General features: G+C 38.8%; 1 protein-coding gene across 1 annotated transcript; it reads right to left on the minus strand.

Annotated features, from left to right (window-relative positions):
• Positions 1-946: 946 nt before the first annotated feature.
• On the minus strand, positions 947-22,275 carry pdik1l (PDLIM1 interacting kinase 1 like). The gene is made up of 3 exons (XM_078567176.1): positions 22,194-22,275; positions 4,840-5,145; positions 947-3,361 (listed from the first exon to the last, which is right to left on the minus strand). Exons 2-3 carry the CDS (start codon positions 5,122-5,124, stop codon positions 2,621-2,623), a joined length of 1,026 nt encoding a protein of 341 aa, XP_078423302.1. The 5' UTR covers positions 5,125-5,145; positions 22,194-22,275; the 3' UTR covers positions 947-2,620.
• Positions 22,276-24,217: the final 1,942 nt, after the last annotated feature.

Here is a 24,217-nt window from a genome sequence, read left to right on the forward strand (position 1 = left end):
GACAGCCAATTTAAGATGGTCAGTCGGGCTTGTAGTGGGGTGCATTTGCGTGTACTGAAAGCTACATATATTAATACACAGAGAGAGTTCTTTGCAGAGAGAGAACATGTACACGCATTGCGCCTGTTTCAGCTAAGCAAAATAAATGAGTGATTTGCTGACTCATTCCTCAGGACAATGCTTTGACCAATCAGGGTCAAGCTGCCAGTTTTAAATTTCAAGAAATGCTTGGCAGTTAACTGCCAGTCACCATCAATTGGTGCATTCTCCATGCAATGCCTCTACCAGAGTCCACTTGCCAACTAATCAGCACTCTTCTCATATAGTTTAAATTGTTGCTTTCCCTTTGTATTGGTATTCGAAGTGTCTTGATGAGTGCAAGATGAAAAGCTTCAACGTCTTTTTTTCCAAGCAATACTCAAATTCTGTACTACCAAAAATCTATTAACGCCCTGCCCCACCAAATGCACAAAGCTCCCTTTTAATTTAACAATTTTCAGCATCTCTTGTCCGAAAACTGTACATTGCAAAAAAAAAAATGCAGCAAAAGGAACTTTACCATCTGGGCTTATATTGATTGGAAAATCCCTTGAAATGACAGTACTTTGTTTTAAAAAGGAGAAAAAAGTACTTAAAATTTAAAGTACTTAAAATTAATCCTGTGTATTACGACACCTATCCTGATTTTTGTATATATTTTGTATGTAAAATTTATATATCGCTGATAACCAATGTATTACTTGAGCATGATGGACATAATCTGGAAAATTAGACAACAATCTCCTCGGTGTTTCTTTCCCATCATTAGCGATTGGGGATGCCATGAATAAGCTGATTAAATGCAAGCAATGTTTTAGAAACCAAGCTCTTACTAAAACTTTACCCAGCCAAAAACTTCTCAATCAAAAACCTGCACATGTTGATTAGCAAAAATTAAATACAGAAATAGGTTTTCATATAATTTTAATTATACATATTACATTTAAAATAAATTACACAATCTTACAAATTTCACAGTAAAGTTTACATATAGTTTAATACATTTTCTTGTTTCAGTAGAAAGGTAACCCACTTAACAAGGTAGTGCCTTGAATTTTTTTTAAAACAAGTTTTCCTACATTTTGTAGCTTTGTAATATTGCATTACATTACCACCACTTCCACCTTTTCTTTTGTAAATAGCTTCCATTTGATCTCATGGATTTTAGATGTGCAATACTCTTGATACAGCAACATGGCAATGACAGTAGTCAAAAAGGCATTGACTGAGTAGTCAGATGGTCTACAAAACACCTTTCATTCTCACAATCCATTCTAAATTTCATCTCCAAAAGGACACAAATATGGGATTACCCATCTGTACACTCTTCTCCTTCCCCACCAAGTTATGTTAATCCAAATAAAGTCAAACATGTCACGGTAAAGAAAGCCTCCATTTTAAAATACAGCCAAAGTAAAACCAATCTACCCAAAATTCACTTGAAAAGTTTTACACTTTTCTCCACGTTCAGGCAGGTGAAACCTACTTTTAAGTTAATTTCCCTGTTAACAATTACCTCAAAAATAATTGAAAGATGAGGGCAGATGTTTCATTTATATGTCCAAAAGGACAGGTATCACTACTAGCCTCTACTCCACAGAATTAGAATGTCAATTTCAGTAAACACATCCACAGAGAAAAGCAGCATTTAAAGCTCTTCAATCTAATTTCTAAGAATGGGATGGCAGGAAGGAAGAAATTATTTGTTTTCAAAAATTTTATATACTGTATAAAAAGTCACTCAAGAATCACACAAAGTTCAGGCACCATCTTGAAGTCACGTTTGTTTACATATTTTACTATTAAATAACATCCAATTTCAAAGTTACATTTGCCTTTACTAAAAGTGTCAGAACACAGCTCAATACAAGATCAAATTTGGTGGACTTCTCAATCAGGGTCAATTATTAACTTACCATCATTCTGCTCACTGCCAAAACATTACGCATGATAACATACAAAGTTGCATTAATGGCAATAAATTATGGTAAAGTTAATTGCTTGGTATTTCCAATAAAAATAAATTTTGGTGACTCAGGTGGCATCAAGCTTCAAATGTTTCTGAAAAGTTGAGAGGGCGAGGAAGAAATCAATAAGACATATTGGGTTGAGAGTTCTTTTGAGGTGGGGGTGGGCAAGGAGGGAGGAAGAAGAGAATGTGAACTTGCGAAAAAGTAATTAATGGATGATTAAACAAGTTCCACAAAAACCCAACAAATGCATTCCATCAGAACCATACAACAGATTATGCCTTTCAGCACCAAAAGAAATGTTTAACTACAGTCACAGTCAATAAAGGATATGCAAGCTACAGGATAAAAGGCTCAAAATTTGTCAACTGGGATCTGGTTAAGAACAGTACTGGATTTGGTTTCTGAGTTAGGATGTGGGTACCAATAAACAGCAGCACCTTAGAACTGCAGGTTAAATTTTGGGCTATGGATTTTAAAATTTACATCTTGGGAGACAAGGGTGGCACAAAAAAAAAAGGCTTGTCTGCAAATTAAAACCTTTGGCAAGCCTCAAAATTGGTCAGAGCCAGCCTGTATAACATTTCGTATTTTCACACACAAACTTAGACTTACGCAGTCCGGCTGCACTCTCTGCATGTTATTTTACATATCCTCAGTTCTAGTTCAAAAGCATCAGGCCTGTCCTGTGGATTTGCTGCTAACATTTCCTTAATTAGCTGTCTCATTCCTGCATTCATGGACTTTTTCTTAACAGGAATGTTAAGTTCCATCTTGGGGTTTTCCAAAAGTGCCTCACCGAGAGGCACAATCACTGTCCCCTGACGCACGTAGCTGCCCAATAGTTCTTTCTTAGTCTGCGAATCTATGAAAGTAATCCTTTCCAACATGGCCCAAATGATGACTCCCAGTGCAAAGATGTCTGCTTTAGCTGTATAATGGCCTTCCCAAACTTCAGGTGCCATGTAAAAATCTGACCCACAAGCTGTAGAAAGCCAGCATCTGTTCACATTAACTGGTTCCTTCTGGTCTGCTCCCAGCCCAGAGCAGACTTTACTCAGGCCAAAGTCTGCCACTTTTAGAACAGGACCTCCTCCTCCAGCTTCCGATCCAGTCTCGGTAATCAATATATTATCTGGCTTCAGGTCCCTGTGCACAATTTGGTTTTTGTGTAGAAAAGCCAAGGCACTACTGAGCTGCAGCATGAAACTAGTGTTGGTCCGACGGTTGGGTTTTCTCGATAGCAGATACTCATTCATGTCTCCACCATCACAGAAATCCATTACAAGCCAAAGGTAGTATGAGCTCCTAGAATCAAAGCTGAGTTCCCCTTTCAGTGAAGTTTCCACCAGCTTTAAAAGGAAATACAAATAAAAGTTTGGTGCTGTTAACATATAGAAACTGCAGCTTTCTAGCTGATGAACCAGTACTTTTCTCAGATTTAGACATTACTATCTTAGAATGTTGCATCTGATTTACTCATTATACATCAAAAATTACACATGTAATTATTATTTATTGAAGCTTGCACTTGCCCAGTGATCAGATAGTTCAAAGAAAAAGTTCTCAATATGTTTTAAAATTAATATATTTCCAGTAAGACACAAGTTAACAATAGCAGCAACTACCTGACCGCTATGGATCAAAACGTGACACCCAAAACACAAAATCCGCGGGGAGAGAGGCAGGAATGGGGATGAGGTTGCATTCAGAATTTGAAGTGACTGGTATTCTAGGGGGACTCTTTGTAGGTTGGGGCTAACACAACATGAACAGCCACATCTAATCCACATCTCCAAATTGATTTTAATTTGCCAGGCCACATTTTATTGGAGCACACAACTTTTTTGTTAAAATTGCCAGCACTATTTGGTGTCTCATTCAGTATGTGAAGCGGGCATCACCTAGTGACTATCTCAAAAAGCTAAACAAAAGTAGAGACAGAATATATATTGCCCAAACCAGCAACCAAACCCTTGCTAATCTCACTGTCTATGCACAAAATTCAGCTTGTAAAGAAAGCATTCTCTCCCACCCCGTTAGCTAAGCATTTATTACCTTCAAGTTTTTCAATAAAGATTAATCGAACAGAAAATTACTAAAGGATTTACAAAATATTGCTGCAATCAAGTACTTTGCATCAATTTTCCAGTAAAACTGTTTCAAGGAAGTGAAACATCTCAGCATAAATCCACACCACAAAGCTGCCCATCACTTGACTCTGAATTAGCAATCTCACTTTACAGTCACAATAAAAGATGGATCAAAAGAAAATCTATGCCAGTTGAGCTGAAAGTACATGTTGGCAAGGATGTAATCTGCATCTTACTCATGCTATCTACATATGACCTGGAAGTTCCTGATGCTGACATAAAATGTTCATTCTGCAGTATTAACATCCTTCACCATAATAAGTGTCAAATACAAAATAAGTTGGGGTATCCAGATTTCCTCAGAGCAGGCAATACAGTCATCACTATATTAACTAGACGAGATCATTTTAAAACATCATTGGATGTTAAGAAACTGCCTGCCATTTAACTTTGGTTATCTCATTATAGCAATATCATATGCAAATGTTTTACCCAACAAATAGATCTAAATAAAAAATGCTTCTCTTACCCTTCTACATTCAAAACACTATCTTAATTATGGGATTTTGCAACCTTTGAAGTTGAGATACATAAAATCAACCATTTTTGTAAAAAAATAGACAAACATGAAAAGCTAGGGTTATGTCAACAACTCTATTTGACCTTTATTTCCCCACCCATGTCAAAGAGAGTAACTATCAGTGATCTTTTGAAACAAAAAAAAGCTAAATGTTTACCTTTAAGTAATGGGAAGAGGATGATCCATGAGTCATCTTTTGCAGCATCCCATCTTTCTGCAGGATGCACTCCTCAAGGTGGATCACATTAGGATGAAGGCTCTTGATACTGCTTAATGCCCAAAACTCCCGCAAAGCCAGTTCCACATTCTCAGGTGCATGGCACCGAATCTTCTTCACTGCTACCCGTGCTCCAGTCTTTCTTACCATAGCTTCATATACTACACCATAACTGCCACGTCCCAACTCACGCACCAAGTTGTACTTCGGCTCCCTACTCGCCATGGACAATATTTTTTTTAAAAGCTGCAGGGAAAGACACAAAAAAAAATCAAGAAATACGGCTTCATAAAATATTAAAAAAAGCATCAAGAAATACAGCTGTGCTTCTAACACCCAGTAAAAAAGTATGCTAATGAAATATTAGAGATCCAAGCCATGAGTCTTTTTGAAAGCAGTTTTTAAAAAAAATAGATTTAAACAACTTTTGTTTAAACAGAATTACTTTGCATTAAGACTACAGGTTTTGGAATTTCTTCAGAGGGAAAACGAACTTGCATTAGTAACATGGTGTAGACATACAGCAATAAAATAAAATTCCTTCAGGATGCTAGTAAATTTTACATCTTTGTGACTACTCTAATTATTGAATGTTAAATTCTAATGTACATATATCAGTCGTTTAACTGCTCTAACTTATTTTGTTAGGCAATAAAATCTAAGGCTGAGCACTATGTACAGCTGGTTAATAGAAAGTGAATCTACAGAACAAAAAATATTCAGTAAGCGTACTTAAACCCATTTTGATGAATGCATTAAAGATCTAGTTCTGGGATCTTTCAAGTAACACGAGGCATTCTCATTGATATTTACATTACTTCAGAACAGTGAGTTTTAAAAAAATATATAAAGCAGTAGTGAGAAAATGCCAGTTGGTCACCAACAAATCCAAATATTAATCATCATGATTTTCATATCAAGTGTGCACTATCTGGTACAGTTAGAAAGGTTTATCGACCAGCTTCAATTGTTAGATTACAAATCATAACCAAAGTTCACATTTTGAATTTTAGGTTACAAGGAGCCTGTGCATTCTCTTTTCCTTTCGCCTCAGACTCAAGTGCACAGAGCAGAGTGCCTTCATCTACATAAAAGGAACCATACACATTTGCAGCACAAGTGCCTTTAAATTCATCAAGCCTGTGCTTTCTTTTTGCTAGGGGGATCTCAAACTAATCCAAGCCCAACTACATTTTTCATTACTTCAAAATATTTAAATAGAACCTGGTAAGTCTGATTTGCTGACCTACTTAAAAGTGAAAGGAGCACAAAATTGGAAATACTTCAGCATTAATAACAGTAATTGACTCCATTTCTAGCAAAGAAAAAAGGTTATATGACATATTAGATGTGGAACTCTACATGCCAGAACCTGTCACTCTAAAGCTGCTGACTGACTTGCTGTGTACTTACGCCTGAGTATTTACATCATTTTGCTTTTATTTCAGATTTTTCTGTTTTTATATTACTTTGTGCAAAGATTAAAGCTACAAGTAGTCACTACTGGGGTATTGAAAAAAAAATATTGAATTCAAATGAAAACAATGGTTCATAAGAATCAGAAATGTCAAAAGTCATATTCTCCCATTCTTTGAGTTGAAGTTGCGTTATTACTGTTGAATACTACAATACTTCCAGAAGAGTGAAGTAAGAATTTTTAAAGTTCAAAAAATTGGACTAAGACTAAAAATATGAGCCTAATGTATTACACATTGCCACCCGATGCAATATTCAATTCTGCAGAGCACTGATTACATTTAGTTAACTTTGCACAACTGTCAAAAAGTTTTTGGCAAGATACAACTATTACCTGTTCCCCAGGTTTGCTGATGTAACAATCTGAATTTGCCCATAATGTTATTGTACTTAAATGTACTTAATGTTAATGTACTTAAAAACTGAAGTCATTTTTTTTGCACAGGGCCAATTTAATCAAACAGCCCAATAATGTGCAAACATATACAAAATTGACTGTGGTACAGTAGTCTGCAAACACAATGGTCTCAAGGTTTCCCAAGATTGTGAAATTGTCAATGTGTATAACAATTTTTAAATTTACCAACTATACTGGAAGCAATATGAAAATTCCATATTCAAGACTGGTTCTATCAAACTAGAACTGGCCATGAGATCTATACAAACTAAACCACACATCAAATAGGATACTAAGTGCACAAATACAGAGCTTAAACAGCATATAGGCTATTGTAGCCAAAATAGTTACAGAAATCAGACCTCACTTATACAATACAGACTAAATGCACCACCAAGCTTTGGAACCCAAGCAATTACTTTTCTTTTAGTTAATACAAACATCTGGTACAGAGGGGTTGGGGGTGGGGATGTGAGGGAAATATAAAAACTCTTTGGTATAAAACTTTTGCTGCAATATTTTTAAACTCACATATTTGCATAAGCATTATAGCTGTTCAAATTACCACCAGGTTCATCACATGCTAAGACATTCTTGATTTATAAATCAGAACTAATGAAACTACTCGTACTACAACCAGGAAAATATTCTAAATTTCTATTTTCCATTTGCAGACTTCTGCGAATCATTGCTCATCTGCAAACTGACTGGAATAGAATATATTGAATACAATGGTAATACTAAAATATGGCACTTAAAAATGCATTCACATAATTAACATTTGTGCAGTGAAGAACAGGATTTTTGACTCAAATTAGGTAGTGGCTGTACACAAATAGCAAATACATGCCCATATTAAAATACCACTTAAGCAAAACCCTTTGTAATACCATTACAGGATTTGTCAGCAAGCCGCTAAAATAAACTACACAAACCTGTATCTTCTGGTCCAGTGTGCCAATCAATGGCACCAGATAGGAACACAATACAATAGGCCATTTTGCCCCTCAAGCCAGTTATGCCATTCAACGAGATCAATGCTGAAATGTAAACCAACTCCTGCCACTGTCCCATATCCCAACAACAAAAATATTTTAACATCAGATTTAAAATTTATAATTAATCCAGCATCAATTGTTGGTGGCGGAAGAGAGTTCCAAGCTTCTACCATTCTTTGTATGCAGAACTGTTACCTATTTTCAATCCCGAAAAGTCTGGTTCTAATTTTTAGACTACGATCACTAGCCTTAGTCAGCTCCAACCAGCAGAAATAGTTCCTCCCTATCTGCTCCCCTCAATGTCTTGAAAAAGAATAAGAGCACCTGCACCAGATGAAAAATGGCAAAAATTACCAGAGGGAAGAAATATACTTTGATTTAAAACCAAGTGGGGAAAATCGCAACAAATCATCCTGTCAAAGGATCACAAACGTTTGAGCTCCCTATGCTGTTGAATTCACAATTTCAGACTTTTACAAGTTCATTGCTATGACTACATACTCACTTAAAAAAATCCATTGTGCTGATCCACACAAATAAATGTAATGCAATAGAATAATAGGTTATTCCCACCACACTACGAATCCCAAATTGGACTATGATGAGGTGCCTAATAGTGTAACTATCACAAAATGGTAACAAATTACACGAATTTCATTTCTTTTAATTACCGTATATACTTGAACAATGGTTGAACTCGTATAAAAAGTCGACCCCCGACATTTGGCCAAAAAAATACCAAACTCTTTGTATTTACCACCTGCTCGCTGAAGTCAAACTCACCCTGGTGAAAACCTAATCATGGACAGAATCATAGTATAGCACAGCATCAAAAGCAGCTGTTCAGCTCCTCATGACTGAATACATCAACACACACTGTTAAGGCTACCACCTCACTAGTGCACGCTACATTCCCACAAGTCCCACCCTCTAATATGGCAACATGGTATCAAGGAGGAACGGCAGATACGCAGCCCAGTTCAAACTTAGAAGTTGCTGAAATTGCAGAGCAGACAAATAATTGTGCAGCAGCTAGAGAATTCAAGATATCAGAGAAGGACATGAAAGACTGGAAGAAGCTCTCTACACAGCTTAGGCAGATGCCCAAAAAAAATGTGCAAACAGAGGAAAGCCTAACATGTGGCTGCAGGTGGGAAACGAAGTTGCAAAATATGTCAACAAAAATCGCCTGAATAGACCCTCAGACTTCACAGCATCTCCAAGCATAACTTGTTGACAAAATATTGGATTTTAATGGTTCATAATCAAACATTGACAAAAGAATGGGTCCAGATTGGCCTGTGTTGGGAACATGGATGAGTCCCATGAATTTTGACATGCCAGCCAGTCAAACAGTGAGCAAAGTTGGAGAGAAAACAGCGCTAGTGAAGGCAAAAAAACCATGAAAAAAATTGAATGAAATTGTATAAGTTTGTATATATTTTATATTTGTTAAATTTAGTAAACACAAATTAATGCTGGTCTCCATGGATGTTATTTATATAGAAATTTTTTTAAAAATAATTAAAATACTTTTTGGTTCCTTTTATGCTACTTTTGGGGAAAAGGTTGGCAGGGACAGTCTCTGACCTGGCAACTCAGATCGCAAGATGATGGGAGTGTGTAGATTTCAAGGTCACCAACTCTGAGGCCCTGGAGCCAGCTAATTCCATCAGTATACAGTCATTACTAAATCAACATCTGCTCCAGTTCAGCTTTATTCATCTGATGGATGACAGGCCACATATATCCAAAGACCTTTCATATGGTGAACTGGCCATTGGATCACAGCCTGCTGGATGTCTATACCTCAGCTACACGGCCAGGTGCAAGCAAGATATGAAGATGAAGGATATCAATATAGACAACTGGCAGACAGTTGCTAATGGTCATGACCTCTGGAGCCTGATTGTTTGGAGGGCCATTGGAAAAGGCAAGAAGAAACAGCAAACTCAGCTGGCCAAAAAGAGGGCCCAGAGAAAACAGAGGCCAGCACAACCTATTCAGCCCACTATCTTCGTCTGCAGAAAATGCACAGCGGGGCTCCTGAGCCACACCAGGTGATGTTTAACACAGGTTTGACCATCAAGTTGCACACCATCATTTCAAGATGGAAGACTGCCAAAGAGAAATAGATTGTAATTTGGCCATTTAAATTATTTTCCCTGAAATGCAGTGTTTTAAAGCCACAAACAACAGAAAACATTAGAAAATAGAGGGTGGTTATCAAAAGAGGTGTTTTGAATAGGACAATAGGTTTCAATCTGTTCCTTATGATTGTGGTTCAATTATTTGCACACTCCCATTTTTGATTTTTGAATTTGGAGATTCCCAATTGGTTTTTCTTTCAACAAAAGTGGTAATGTCACATGTTAACCACAAAAAGAGGAAAAGTGGGGGTTGGAAATTTTCCCAGACTAATTATACAACATTACAGGGTCTAGTATACAGAAACTGAACAAGACTTTCCCTCATCTAACACTTTTTACGCATCATTGTAGATACCATTTTACCTTATTCTACCTACAACACAGGAATTATCCTACAGATACTCAAATTGTACTGCTCCAAGAGACAGAAACGTTTAACATTGTGCCTATACCTTACCTTTTAGCATCCACTCAAGTAAAAGGTAAACTAATGGATTACAGGTTTTCACTGCTGCAGTGTGTCTATCAGTGTTGTTATATTACTCTGGACATTGAAGTCCTTACAGCAATTTTACTTCATCACCTTTAAGTAGTGTATAGGCTACTGCACTAAAACATCAAAATTTGCAGTACCAAAAGTGGCACTGTTAATCCTGAGCAGCCACTAGCTGCATTTCAATCTAGTATGACATCACTTCATTATGACCATCAACCTGGCTCAAATTTAGTCAAAATCATCTAGAAAAGTACTGGTTAATTTTCATCAACAAATTTACAACCATTAGTAATATTTTATTAACAAAACTAAGGTTCCCATGTCCAACTTACCCAATTCTCTAGTGACTTCCAGTCAGATTATTGCAAATATTGGTCCAGATTTTGCAGTAGCAACGATGCCAAAAATGTCAGCAATAGCTATCGTTATTCTACTGGAACCAATAGCAACTGAGTCTGCACATGCACAGAATAACATGAAAATCCAGAAGTTGCTGTCACTGATTCTATCCTTCACCAGAGGATGCATTGAGGGGCCCTACCCACCCCAAATGCAATCATTGAAATGAATGGAGTCGATCAGAACTTCCAATCATACCGTTCACTTTTTTAAGGGTTTTTACCAGCTACATCACGTTGAACAAGCTGCAACTGGGGTTTTAACTGCATACTAGCTTCATGATTACTGTTAAGCTCCTTCACCAGTCCTGAAAATTTAATTTTACATTTGTGGAATGTCAAATTTCTACATAATGATGTACTTAAAAATGCAGAATTTTTATATTTTTGATAGAAGTTTCCTTATTTAGCTTTTCTCTTAATCCAATCATCTTTTCATAACCTGAAAATTTAAATTAAAACTGAAGGATTAAAGTGCTTCCTGGTTTGTTGTGTGTGAGTACTTTAAATGCAACTGGCTGTTTGCTGACATCACTATTGCCACACACCAAGAAATCTCCTTGACTTGCTAGATTTAAACTGCCATCGGAAGGTGGGGGCCATTATTCTGGTTTTCCAGCCAAAGACAAAATTCAGGTCACTACTAAAGTGACTTGCAAATTAGCACTATGTATTTACAAGTTGTTAAGCTATTGCCTTTTTACTAGTCTTGCTTTTGGGATTTCATTTTCTTTTGTCAGAGCTCTGTAACTGCTCTCCACACTTCTTCATTCATCGTGCATTTGGACAGTCCATAGTTGCTCTTGCATTGACTTATGTAGTGCTGCATCATAGCTTGCAGATTGTGGATGTTGCTGGCTTATTTGAAGATAAGCCTTTTCCATTAAGATTCCATTACCCTCCTTCAGACACTCAGTGGTATATTCTGGAGATACTTTAAATATTTCAGTTAAGTGCAACTGCAAGTGAGACTTTCGTCATATACTGAAACTGCAAAAATGCAGTCCATTATTTTTCACTCTGGAAAAGGTGTCCCAAAACACTCATTTGCTATCAGTCTGACCTGACATTACAACACTGATATCTGATCAACATTATCCCTAATTGATTTAATTTCATCATTGCCACTTGCATCCCTTCAGATCCTTCATTTCCCACCGCTACAATTTCCTCAGTAAACATCACTTTCGCTGCAAATCAACATGCTGCAGCTCAATCATACTTTGCATTCATCTGGTCTAGCTGTCAAGCAGCAGTTTTGTCTTGATCATCTTAAGTTGTAATGTCACTTCTCTTTAATCACAACACATACCATTCCAGAACATTACAGGCCACTAACAATTCCAAAATTAATTTCTCCACAATAATCATTCTTCAGAGATCGAGCCCTTGAAAAGACTCAAAATGCAAGGACCTCAAGGATTGGTACCCAAATTGAAATCCCTCCAATGATGCATCCACTGAGATCTGACCAAGCATGCCAATCTACCCACCAACAATTCTGCCAAACTCCAAGGGCATCCCATCTGCTCTCTGCTTAAATGTACCCCAACTTTCCTGTTCTCTTCAACAATCTCAGCTCACTCATCCTTGATAATTCCATCTAATTTCTAACAACCCCATTCCTCCAGACTTTCTCTCCAAGGCTCCACTACAATCCAAATACTATCATATCTCAAAATAAGTATCTTCAAAATAATGGACTATGTCACGTTACAGCAACACTTCCACCTCATCTTTAATTAATTCTGTGCTATTTAGTTTTCACTCAACCCACCATTAGCAGGATGACATTTGTGATTCTGACCAATGATAGTTTGCAGGGTGTCATGGAGCTGTTACATGCCAATTCTATGACAATTCTTGGCCTACAGGAAATGCAGTTCAACTTTTGGATTTAATTACTGCGTTTTACCTTCATGCAATCTGTGCATACACATGCAGATTTGCCGAACCTTTCACATTTCCCATAACTATACCAGACGTCAGACCTATTGGAGTTAGGAAGTGTAAAGCATCGAAAGCCATAAAGTGGGCCACATTTGATTACACAGCCATGTACAGCAGTGGCTCAGTTGGTAGCACTCCACCAACTGGTTGCAAGTTCCACTCCAGAAACTTGAGCACAAAAATCTAGGCCGAGACTCAAGTTCAGTACTGACGAGAGTACTGCACTGTTGGAGGTGCCTTTTGTTTGGATGAGACATTAAAATGGGGTCCCATCTTCTCTCTTGTACGAACGTAAAAGATCCCACAGCACTTTCAAAGTACAGCAAAGAGTTATTCTCAGTATCCTGGCAAACATTTATCCAACCCATCAAGATCACTGAACAAAAAGCGATTGTGATAACCACATTAGTGTTTATGGGAGTTTGCTTTGTACAAATTGGCAGCCACATTTTCCCACAATACAGCAGCAACTAAATTTCAAAAAGTATTTTATAAGTTTCAAGGTGCTTCGGGGTGCCATGGTCATGGAAGGCACTATATAAATGAAATTTGTTGCAAACAAGCCTCCAAACAGAATGCCAGCACCATACAAAAAATTCCCAAAACAAAAAGCTAGATCATGCAAGTTCCCCTTATCCTTCCCCCACCACTCTCCAACACCTCCCAAATTATGCTGCTGATCCCATATTTAGTTCTGTCATTTTTCTTTGCTGTCCTAAATACCTGACTATGAAAATTCACTTGAGAAGGGAATGACACACTGGTAGTGCAGGCTAAAAAAAATTCTTGGTTGCTTCATATTCAACTCGAGTTGAATTTGCCATTAACAGATTCTCTCTCTGCAGTTCTGCCTGCAATATCTTTCCTAATCTTCAAGTAAATTAGATCTTGCAGAATTCATCACTTTCAAAACTATTTTTGCTGCAGAGATTAAAAACCTTCAGAGTACTGTACAGATGATTCAAGATCATTTTGACATCAATGAATCCTGCACTCTATGTTCATCTGAATGCTCAAATCAAGTACAAAAGAGAAGAAAATGATTCAGCTCTGAAATTACTAGGGTTGATGCATTTAACGGTCAAGATCCTCTAGGACCATGAATCCTTTTAAAAATACCAGGATCCTTTAAGATAAATAGTTGCCAATAGGTTATGATAGAGTTAAAAATGAGGATATAGAATTACACTATTACAATTTTATATTAGTCATGTGATTAAGCATACGTGGCATTCAGACCATCTAACCGGTCAAATTATAAGCGTGTAACATAACTCCTGTGGCATTACAAATATAATAACAAACAGCAAAAAAAAAAGGCTTTCAAATGAAACGAAACAGGAAATGCTGGAAACACTAGCTGGTCAATCCACATCTGTACAGAACAGACAACATTTCAGTATTAAACCCCTGCCATAACAAGTCTAACATCTGGTGCTTCCAACATTCCCTGTTTTAGCTTTGATAAGATATACAAATCACTACAAGTGGTGATATAGATTAATAAAAAAGTAAACAAAACACTAGGGTTAATTTCTTGAAGGATAGAAGTGATTTTTTTTTTAAAATATAGAATCTAGGTAACAACACACTTGGACTCCTGTGAACAGTCCTGTCTCTATATTATTAAAAAGCTACAGGCACCAAGTTGCAAAATAGATTTACAAGGATGATATCAGAACTAAAGTGCTTTTACTTAATCAGGAAAGGCTGAACAGGTTGGGGTTCCTTTCTCTAGAAAAGAGAAGAACAAGGGGTGACCCAACAGCAGTTAAGATTATGAAAGGGTTTGATAGGATAGAGGTAGAGGATGTTTCCATTTGCATGCAAGACCAGAACTAGGAGGCCATAAATACAGTCATCAAAAAATCCAATAAAGGAATTCAGAAGAAACTTCTTTACTCAAGAGAGTGGTATAATGTGGAACCTGCTACCGCAGGTAGTTGAGGCAAATAATAGTGATGCATTAAGGGGAATCTAGATTATTCTTTTTGCTGTCATGCTAGCGTGATATGCTGATGGGGTTAAAAGTGTGGGAAGAGTCTCATGTGAAGCACAAACACTAGTATGGATCTACTAGGTCGAATGCTCTGCTGCTATGCTGTAAATACTCTGCAAGGTGACATACTGCTATAAATTTTGGGTATGCTGTAGATATCCTCTTGGGTCCAATATCATTGGTTCCTTTCATTGGCATTCTGCATAGCCCTTACAAACAGAAGTTTTCTATACCGTTCATTAACTAGTCACACAATAGCATAATGCTAGGGCTGTAACAATGAAAAATCCTTACAGAATCTACCTGTTGTAATCCTGCACGTGCCATACTTACTTTATTTTATTTCTCAAAAGATGGACTGGCAAACTTCAATGAGACAAGGCCAATTCAAAATTAATATTAAATTCCTATATATATGTGATTAGAATAGAACTGTGTAGATAATTTCAAATTATTTTGTAATGCTCTTTGAGTGAAAATGAAGTACAGTACACTAACCCCCAGTAACAGACCAAACACACCATTCAGACTTGCAATCGCCCCAAATCCAAGCACTAAGGATACAGCTAATCTCAAATCTAACTTCCTTACCTGCTCACCATGTGTGGGAATTGGTCAGCTAAGTTACTGATCAAAACACCTATGGCCCACTATGCTAAAAAATTGGTTTCTGTCTTTTAACTCGAGTTCACACGGATGTAGTCATTTCAACACATCGTGTGAATGTTTACCAAAATGCTTTTAACATTTCAAACTGATGTGGCTTGTCGGAAACACTATTTGCCCAACCAGTTGATCTAGTGCTAAACTTTAATCTCTATCCCAATAGCTGTTATAGGTTTAACCTCTAGAGCCAAGTTTAATTCAATAGCATTGTATTAATGCAACTTCATCCAAAATTATAAATAAAAACAGTATACCACATAATACACTATGAATTACTCAAATGAATCTGTGCCATTCTTGTACAGTATCAGACCAAGTACTCAACACTCTGCGATCATAGTCCTTAAATGGTCTGTACAGAGCAACTGTCAATCCTCTTCCAAACCTTGATTTCTCAAGTTAACTGCAAACAATTTCAGCAATCATATTCCAATAGTTATCAAATGAGAGTTCTTTTTCATGTTAACAGATTTAGCAATTAAATACATCTGCAAGCTCAAACTCTCAAATCACATGAACATTGTATTCTTCAGGTTACCCCATTGAATCCAATATTCTACATTCCTCCAAGTGTTGGCACATCAATTTATTCCCCTTTTTCAATTGAGAAAATATTAGTTCACTAAATATAAAATTTTTAAAAGTCAGATAAAGTTTCATCAGAAATATCCACTATTACTAAATTTAAACTGCTTCAGCAACCACCTCTCCTCTCCTCCCACCGTCCAAGTCTTTATGTAGCAGCTTTCAACTTTCCTTCTCAAAAATAGTGCTCAAGAAATCGTGTGCCAGGAAAGTAAAACTTTCAAACAACCACCAGGCTTTTAGGAAAACCCCAAGTAATTTTAGCACTAGAAATTTAATAGAATTACACAATTTATTCAGGGTTTTCCTCTCTGTCCATTTGACCATAACAAGAAATTACAGTTCTAAACAATCTATATTAACGACTTGGACGAAGGGACTGACTTGTGGTAGCCAAATTTGCTGGCGATTCGAAGATAGGTGGGAAAGCAAGTTGCAAGGAGGATGGAAGAGTCTGCAAAAGAGATATAGATAGGTTAATTAAATGGGCAAAAAATTGGCAGATGGGAAAAAGTGAGCTTGTCCACTTTGACAGAAAGAATAGAAAAGCAGAAGATTATGTAAATGGAGAGACTGCAGAATGTTGCAGTATAGAGGGATCTGGGTGTCCTTGTACATGAATCACAGGAAGTTAGCATGCAGGCACAGCAAGAATTAGGAAGACAAATGGAATGTTGGTTTTTATTACAAGGAAGATGGAGTATAAAAGTAGGGAAGCCTTGCTACAACTGTATAGGACACTGGCGACACTGCACCTAGACTGTGTTCATTTTTGATCACCTTACTTGAGGGACATACTTGCAATGGAAACAGTTCATAGAAGGTTCTCTAGGCTAATTCCTGGGGCGCGGGTTTGTCTGAAAAGGAAATTAAAGCAATTGGGGCCTAAACTCCCTGAAGTTTAGAAGGATGAGAGGTGATCTTATTGAAACAAAGATTCTGAGGGGGTTTGACAGGATAGATGCTCAGAGGATGTTTCCCCTCATTGGGGGAATCTAGAATCGGGGACAGTTCCAAATCAGGGTCAACAATTAATCGGGGACAGTTCCAAATCGGGGTCAACAATTTAATCAGAGATAAGGAGGAATTTCTTCTCTTAGGAGGATTAATCATCTTTGGAATTCTCTGCCCCAGAGAGCAGTGGCGGCCAGGTCATTGAATATATAATGCCGAGTTAGACAGATTTTTGATTAATAAGGGGGTCAAGGGTTATGCGGGGGTGGGAGCAGACAGGAAATTGAAGTTAAAGCCACCACAATGAGATAAGCCATCTTTGTATTGGATGACGAGCAGGTGCAAGGGGCATATTCTGCTCCTATTTCTTATGCTATGTACAGCACAATGCCCAAAATGGTACACTAGGCTTAAAAAAATTAAATAATTCACTTCAAAATATCACTCGGGTCATAAATTGTTTATAAACTGGGGAGGGATGAATTCATCGGCATTGAATATGGCGAGTCAATTCTCAAAGTTTTACTTACATATCTGTTGCAATACAGCATAGACACATACCAAAGTTGCAGTACCAGATAAAACAGAATCAATGAAAGGAAAGGTCTTTGTTTTCCCTTAAAGGGTGGCCATGGAGATGGAAGAGAGTTGGACAGATGGAAAACAATTAAACAAAATTTTCACTGCCCACAGCAAAGCAGCTAGAATAGGAACAACCGTATCCATTTAGCCCCTTAAATGTTCCAAATTTATTGAAAGTGCTGAAAAGGAAAAAGCTAATAATTAATCTATGGCCAGTTGATTTTTTTTTAAAGATTGTTTAAAAGCTGGCAATAGATTTAAGAGGGAGGCTTCATCAATTTGCTCCTGAAAACCATCTGCTATGTAGCAAAACTGAATGGGAAATATTGACATAACAACTTACAATGGTAAACAATGGAAAGACCAAAAATCACAACGGGGAAGGCTCAAAGTCAGGAAGTATTTACCTTGCACGAGGTTTTTTTTAATGTGCACACAAGTTTTAAAAATTTAGGGTTTTACTAAACTGAAAAGAAAAAGGTTATTTGCCCTGGTTGACTAAATCAGTGATGAGGAGCCATCAATTTAAAATCGTCATCAAGAGTGAGGGGTTAAGAGAAATGAATTCATACTGAATTGCCAAAGACGGTATAGATACATTCAAGTTTTCAAAGTTTAAAATAACTTTACAAACAAGGAATATATAATTTTAACCATTTAACGACTTAAAATCAATAATTTACCATTGGTCCCAATATCTGCCATTACCTAAGAAAATACAACCAGAAAAAATGTTTATTGCACAAGATATAGCTTCATGTGCTTTTTGAGGATGCATTACATTCCAGCAATTAGATCACACCAATATGTTACATGAGCTTTGTCATTGTACCTTATGACGCTATCTTAAATTGGAACAACATGCTTTGAGACTCTCAGGGGTTGAATAAGGCTTTGTAAGTACCAGTCTTTCTTCTTTGTAATTAAAAAACAGAAAATGCTGGAAAAACTCAGCAGGTCCGACAGCATCTGTGGAGAGAGAAACAGGGTTAACATTTTGAGTCGGTGTGACTCTTCTTCAGAGCTTTTCTTCTTTGTATTTGCTTTTACAGAACTTTCTCCCCAGGGGCACGTACACAACTTGACTAAAACCAAAGTGCTCTAATAAGAGATACACTTAAGTACTGTGGAAAATCCTGTCCGTTCTGCCATTAAAAAGATAAAAACATGGAAACAATCATGCTTACATGAAAGAATAAATGAATGATTGCAAGGCAATAATTTTGAAGGATATTAAACTACTCATGCTTTATTTTCATCGTTCATGATGTTTTCAGTTCAATGCCAGTTCTTTCCTTAATGCAAAGTAATCTGAAGCATTAGGGTCAATTACAATCACTGATTCTTCATAAAGTACTTCTGGTATATAACAAATACGTTATGGGAAGCTGTTAAGTGCAGAACATAAATCAACTTCACTTGAAACTAAAAAATCCATATCCAATACTGGAAAGTCAATTAACCCATATTTTATTTAGAATGCCAGCAGGCATAGTACTAACAGTACAAACATTTCAGATCTAGACTTGCATTAAAATTGTGAAACTAAAACCAAACCCTTCTAAAGCTGACGGGCAGCTACTTAAGAGGAAGATGAATTCAAATCTCAATTAGTATATTTCACTGGAATCAACACATTGATTAATAAAATGACTCACTTGGGTACACAATGTCCAAAAACTAAACATAGCTTCATTATTTACATCAATAAAAACAATTTATAATGTTAGTCTTGCTAATCAGTTTCATTCCTTACAGCTCCCTGAAGTTTTAGAAAAAAATATACATGCTGGAAACTAAAATAAAATATTACACTTGTTTTTGCTGGGAACCATCCTTTTCAGACTGAGATGTATTTTCAGAATTTCCCTACTATTGACAGATCTGATTTGGCAAAACTTAAATGCATCTCTAACTCAAGTGGGATCATTAGAAAAAAGCAAAATCCTGCAGATGCTGGAATTTTAAAGTAAAAGCAGAAAATGTTTTGTTGCAAGATCACTGACCTGAAACGTTAACTCTTTTTTCTGCTTCCACAGATGCTGCCTGATCTGCTGAGTACTTACAGCATTTTCTGTTTTTATTTCAGAATTGTTATAAGCTTATTTAGCATATTAATACCAATACACTACGGAGTGATGGGGGTAATCACTCGAGCCAAAGCACATGATCATTTAGTTGCAACTAATTTGAGGTACTGAATTATCACTAGTTTACCCTATTATACAATTCAAATGGTTTTTGAGCACAACCCAGTTATTCACAATTTAAATGGCTACAGGAGTTTACACATACATGTCAATATTAATAATGTATAGGAATCAAGCTCAGCTGCAAATACCCTCAGGCCTGTAAAGCCTGTCAACATTCAGAGTTCAATGAAAAAAAAATGGGCATTTGGGTGAGGTAACATGTAGCCATGTCCCAACAAGAGTCAGCATCTTCTGCAAAGGGGAGAAACCTCATTACAGCCTTGGTCCAAACATGGACAAAGGAGCTGAATTCCAGAAGTAAGTTGAGAGCGACAGCCCTTGACATCAAGGCAGCATTTGAGGCAGTGTGGCATCAAAGAGCCCTAGCAAAATTGAAGTCAATGGAAATCTGGGGAAAAACTGGCTGAGTGATACCTAGCACAAAAAGAAGCTGTTTGTTGCAGGCCAATCATCTCAGGCCTGGGACATCGTTGCGAGGGTTGGGTCTGATAACCTTCAGCTGCTTCGTCAACAACCATCCCGCTCATCATAAGGTCAGAAATGGAAATTCTCACAGATGATTGCAGTGTTCGGCACCATTCGCAATTCCTCAGATAGTGAAGCAGTCTGTGCTTACATGCAGCAAGACCTGGACAACATTCTGGCTTGGGCTGAAAGGTGGCAAGTAACATGTGCGCCACAGAAATACCAGGCAAAGACTATCTGCAACAAGAGAGAATCTATCCATCTCTCCTTGACATTCAATGGTATCACCATTACTAAATACCCCACCATCAACATTCTGGGGATTACCATTGGCCAGAAACTTGACTGGACCAGCCATATAGATTCAATAGGTACAAGTGCAGGTCAGAGGTTAGGAATCCTGCAGCAAGTAACTTACCTCTCGACTTCCCAAAGCCTGTCCACCATCTACAAGCCAGGAACATGACAGTTTACTGTGCAGTTGCCTGAATGAGTGCAATTCAAGCCATAACAAGAAGCGCAACAATATCCAAGGCAAAAGCCTGCTTGCTCAGTACCCCATCCACCACCTTAAACATTCACTCCCTCCACCGCCAGTGCACAATGGCAATCGTTTGTACTACCATCTACAAGATGCACTACAGCAACTTGTCAAAGCCCCTTTGACACACCTTCCAAACCTACAAGCTCTACCATCGAGAAGAACAAGGACAGCAGACACATGGGAACACCACCATCTCCAAATTCCCTTCCAAGTCACACATCATGGAACTACATTGTTACCGCTTCACTATTTGAGTTAACAACCTGGAACTCACTTTCTAACAGCACTGTGGCAGTTGAAGGAGGCAGCTCACCACCACCTTCAAGGGGATTATGGTGTAGGCAATAAATGCAGGCCTTGCTAACAATGTTTACATCCCATGAATGAATATAAAAAAATGGAGGCAGGGATGACAGGTATAGGAACTGGGGGCAGGGGGTGTCACACATCCACCATTACACGGTAGCAAAAGCCCAGTTGACAACAGCAAATGAGGTGTCAACTGTGTCTCAGTTGGTAGACCTCTCACCTCTGAATCAGGTTGTGGATTCACAGTACCACTCCAGAAACTTGAGCACATAATCCAAGTTGACACCAATGGAGTACTGAGGGAGTGCCACACTGTCGGGGGTGCCATCTTTCAAACAGTGTTAAACCGAGAGCCCATCTGTCCGCTGACAAACGATCCCATAGCGCTTTTCAAAGAGCAGGGGAGTTGTGTGTGCTGGCTTATCTCTCAAACAATACCTAAAACAGATATTATATGGTCATTTGTTTCATTGCAGCCTGAAGGACCTGGCTGTCACATTTCCTACAAAAATGACCACAATTCCAAAAGTACTTCATTGGCTATAAAGTGCCTTGAGACACCATGAGGCTGTGAAAGGAGCTATACAAATGCAAGACCTTTCGCTTAACAGTGCCAAGCAGATCTGCTTAGTACATTATCAACAGTTCAGGAGAACTGCTGGGGGGCGGGGGGTTGTGCAATATAGCTAGGTAGGAAAACAGCAACCGGGGAGATCTTTTCAACACCTTAGAAACACAAGAAGGGAAAGTGTGGCCTGGCTCCTCCTCCCCACCCTGCATCTCCCTCCTGTAAAGCGCCTGCAGATGGAAATGCGGCCAGAGGCTTGCGAACCGGCCCGAATCCACCCTGGGCCCGGACTGGGGACATGGAGGAACTCAAATCGTATACCATTAACAGACGACACAGGAGCTTGCAGGCCGCACCGAGACTTCAATCCCCCCTCCCCCGCCGATTGGGATTCACCTCAGGGATGAGCGGCCTGTGAGGGGGGCGGGGAGGCAGGCGACTCATTCCGACTGTCCGCCGCTCCCCGCACACCGGCTATTATTATTTATCAGTGTGTGTTATAATCTTTGTGGATGGACACATGTGTCCAGTATTTTTTTTCTACCTCAGTCGGTTGGTGCTCGCTGCTCTCCCACTCTGCTCTCGGCCATTGCCTCTCTGTTCCACTCCCGCGTTCCCGCTCGCTCACGCGAGCCGCCAATGCGCGAGCGCCGGCTTCAAATAACTGCCACTCACGCACGTGCTCCCGCCCCTTTCTCCACCGCGCCCCCTTCTGCTCCAGGGCCAATCGGGACCTTCGCTGCCCGTCACCGTTCCCTGTCAATCACCCTACAGCCCCGCCCTCCTCCCCCATACCCACTCAACCACCGCCAGCCATTTTCAACTAGTTGGGCGTGACGTTCCCTCCCGCCCTTCCACCCAGTTGCCTGTCAATCAGGTTTAAGCCCCGTCCAACCGCCCCGCCTCCCCGGCAAGCCCTTCTGACACGGGTTGTCGCATAGGCTCCGTCCTCCGCCAGCTACCCGGCCACGCTCCCGCCTCCCAGGCAAGCCCCGCCCCCTGATAGTCGTCATGGACACGCGCACGCGCGCGCCCTGCCTCAACGCGAGGGCAAATTCAAATGAGGTACGGCAACTGGAGGCGATTCAGTCACCCAGTCAGGTTTAGGGGAGAGAGGGGGTAGGGGATTATTCATTTAAAAACAAAGCCAAAATGTGGTGGTGGGTGGTTGTTTTTCACACTGGAGGAAGGTGGGGGGTGAGGGTTCCCTGGGGTCGGTACTAAGCTGCTTTTCCTGATTATATAAAAATGGCCAAGACTTGGTGTTCAGGGCACAATTTCCAGATTTGCAAATGATGCCAAACTTGTAACTGTTGTGAACTGTGAGGAGGATAGTTATAGACCTAAGAGGGCATAGGTTGGTGGAAGTTAATGAAACTTAATGCAGTGGGACGGGAAGTGATACCTTTTGGTCGGAAGAATGAGGAAAGTCAATATTAACTAAAGGGTACATTTCTAAATGGGGGGGGGGGGCTACAGGAACAGTGAAATCTGGGGTATATGTGCACAAGTCATTGCAGGTTGAGAAACTGGTTGAAAGACCATATGGGGATCTTGAACTTTATGAATAGAGGCATAAATACAAAAGCAAGGAAGTTATGGCGAAACTTTATAAAACACTGGTTCGGCCCCAACTGAAGTATTGTATTCAATTCTGGGCACTGCACCTTGCAAAGAATGTGAAGGATTTAGAGAGGGCGTAGAAAAGATTTGCAAGAATAGTTCCAAGGATGAGTGGCTTCAGTTAAGTGTACGAATTGGAGAAGCTGGGGTTGTTCTCCTCCGAGAATGTAAGGTTGAGAAGTGATTTGATAGAAGTGCTCAAAATCATGAGGGGTCTCTCGACAGAGTACAGAGAAATTGCTCCCTTTGGCAGAAGGAACAAAAACCAGAGGACACTGATTTAAGGTGAATTGCTAAAGAACCAACAATATGAGGTAAAACCATTTGATACAGTGATTGTTTAGGACCTGGAATCAACATGTGGTGGAAGCAAATACAATCAGGGCTTTCATAGGTGAATTGAATAAGCACCTGAAGAGGAAAAAATTGCAGGGACATGAAAAAGGGTGAGGGAGTGGGACTAGCTGAGTTGCTCTTGCAGAGTGCTGGCATGGTTATGACATAGCAACTGGCCTCCTGTGCTGTAATTTATTCAAGGCTGAGTTAGATAGAGTTTTAATAGACAAGGGAGTCAAGGGTTATGGGGGGCAGAAAGGAAAGTGGAGTTGAGACCACAACCAGATCAGCCATCTACTTATCAAATGGCGAGCAGACTCAAAGGGCCAAATGGCCTTATCCTGTTCCTAAGTCCTACGTTCCTAACCATTTTATGAGCATGCTGGAAATACTAAGCAGCTCTGACAGCATCTGAAACGTTAACTCTGTTTCTTTCTCCACAGATGCTGTCTATCCTGTTGCATCTTTCCAGCATTTTCTGTTTTTATTTTACAATTTATTGAATTGCTTTACTACTTAAAGCATTTATATCAGCAATACTTGATGATAAATTTAACAGACATGGCACTATGTTATGTTTTATCGGCCTCATTTTACTTTGAGGTTCAT

The sequence above is a fragment of the Cetorhinus maximus genome, chromosome 21, assembly GCF_964194155.1.
Source record: "Cetorhinus maximus chromosome 21, sCetMax3.hap1.1, whole genome shotgun sequence".
NCBI classification, from domain to species: Eukaryota; Metazoa; Chordata; class Chondrichthyes; order Lamniformes; family Cetorhinidae; genus Cetorhinus; species Cetorhinus maximus.

Coding starts and splice junctions, on each gene's coding strand:
- pdik1l (XM_078567176.1), bottom strand. CDS start 5,124: ATGGCGAGTAGGGAGCCGAAGTACAACTTGGTGCGTGAGTTGGGACGT. Junction 3,362..4,839: donor CCTCTTCCCATTACTTAAAG/GTAAACATTTAG, acceptor TTCCTTTTAAAG/CTGGTGGAAACTTCACTGAA.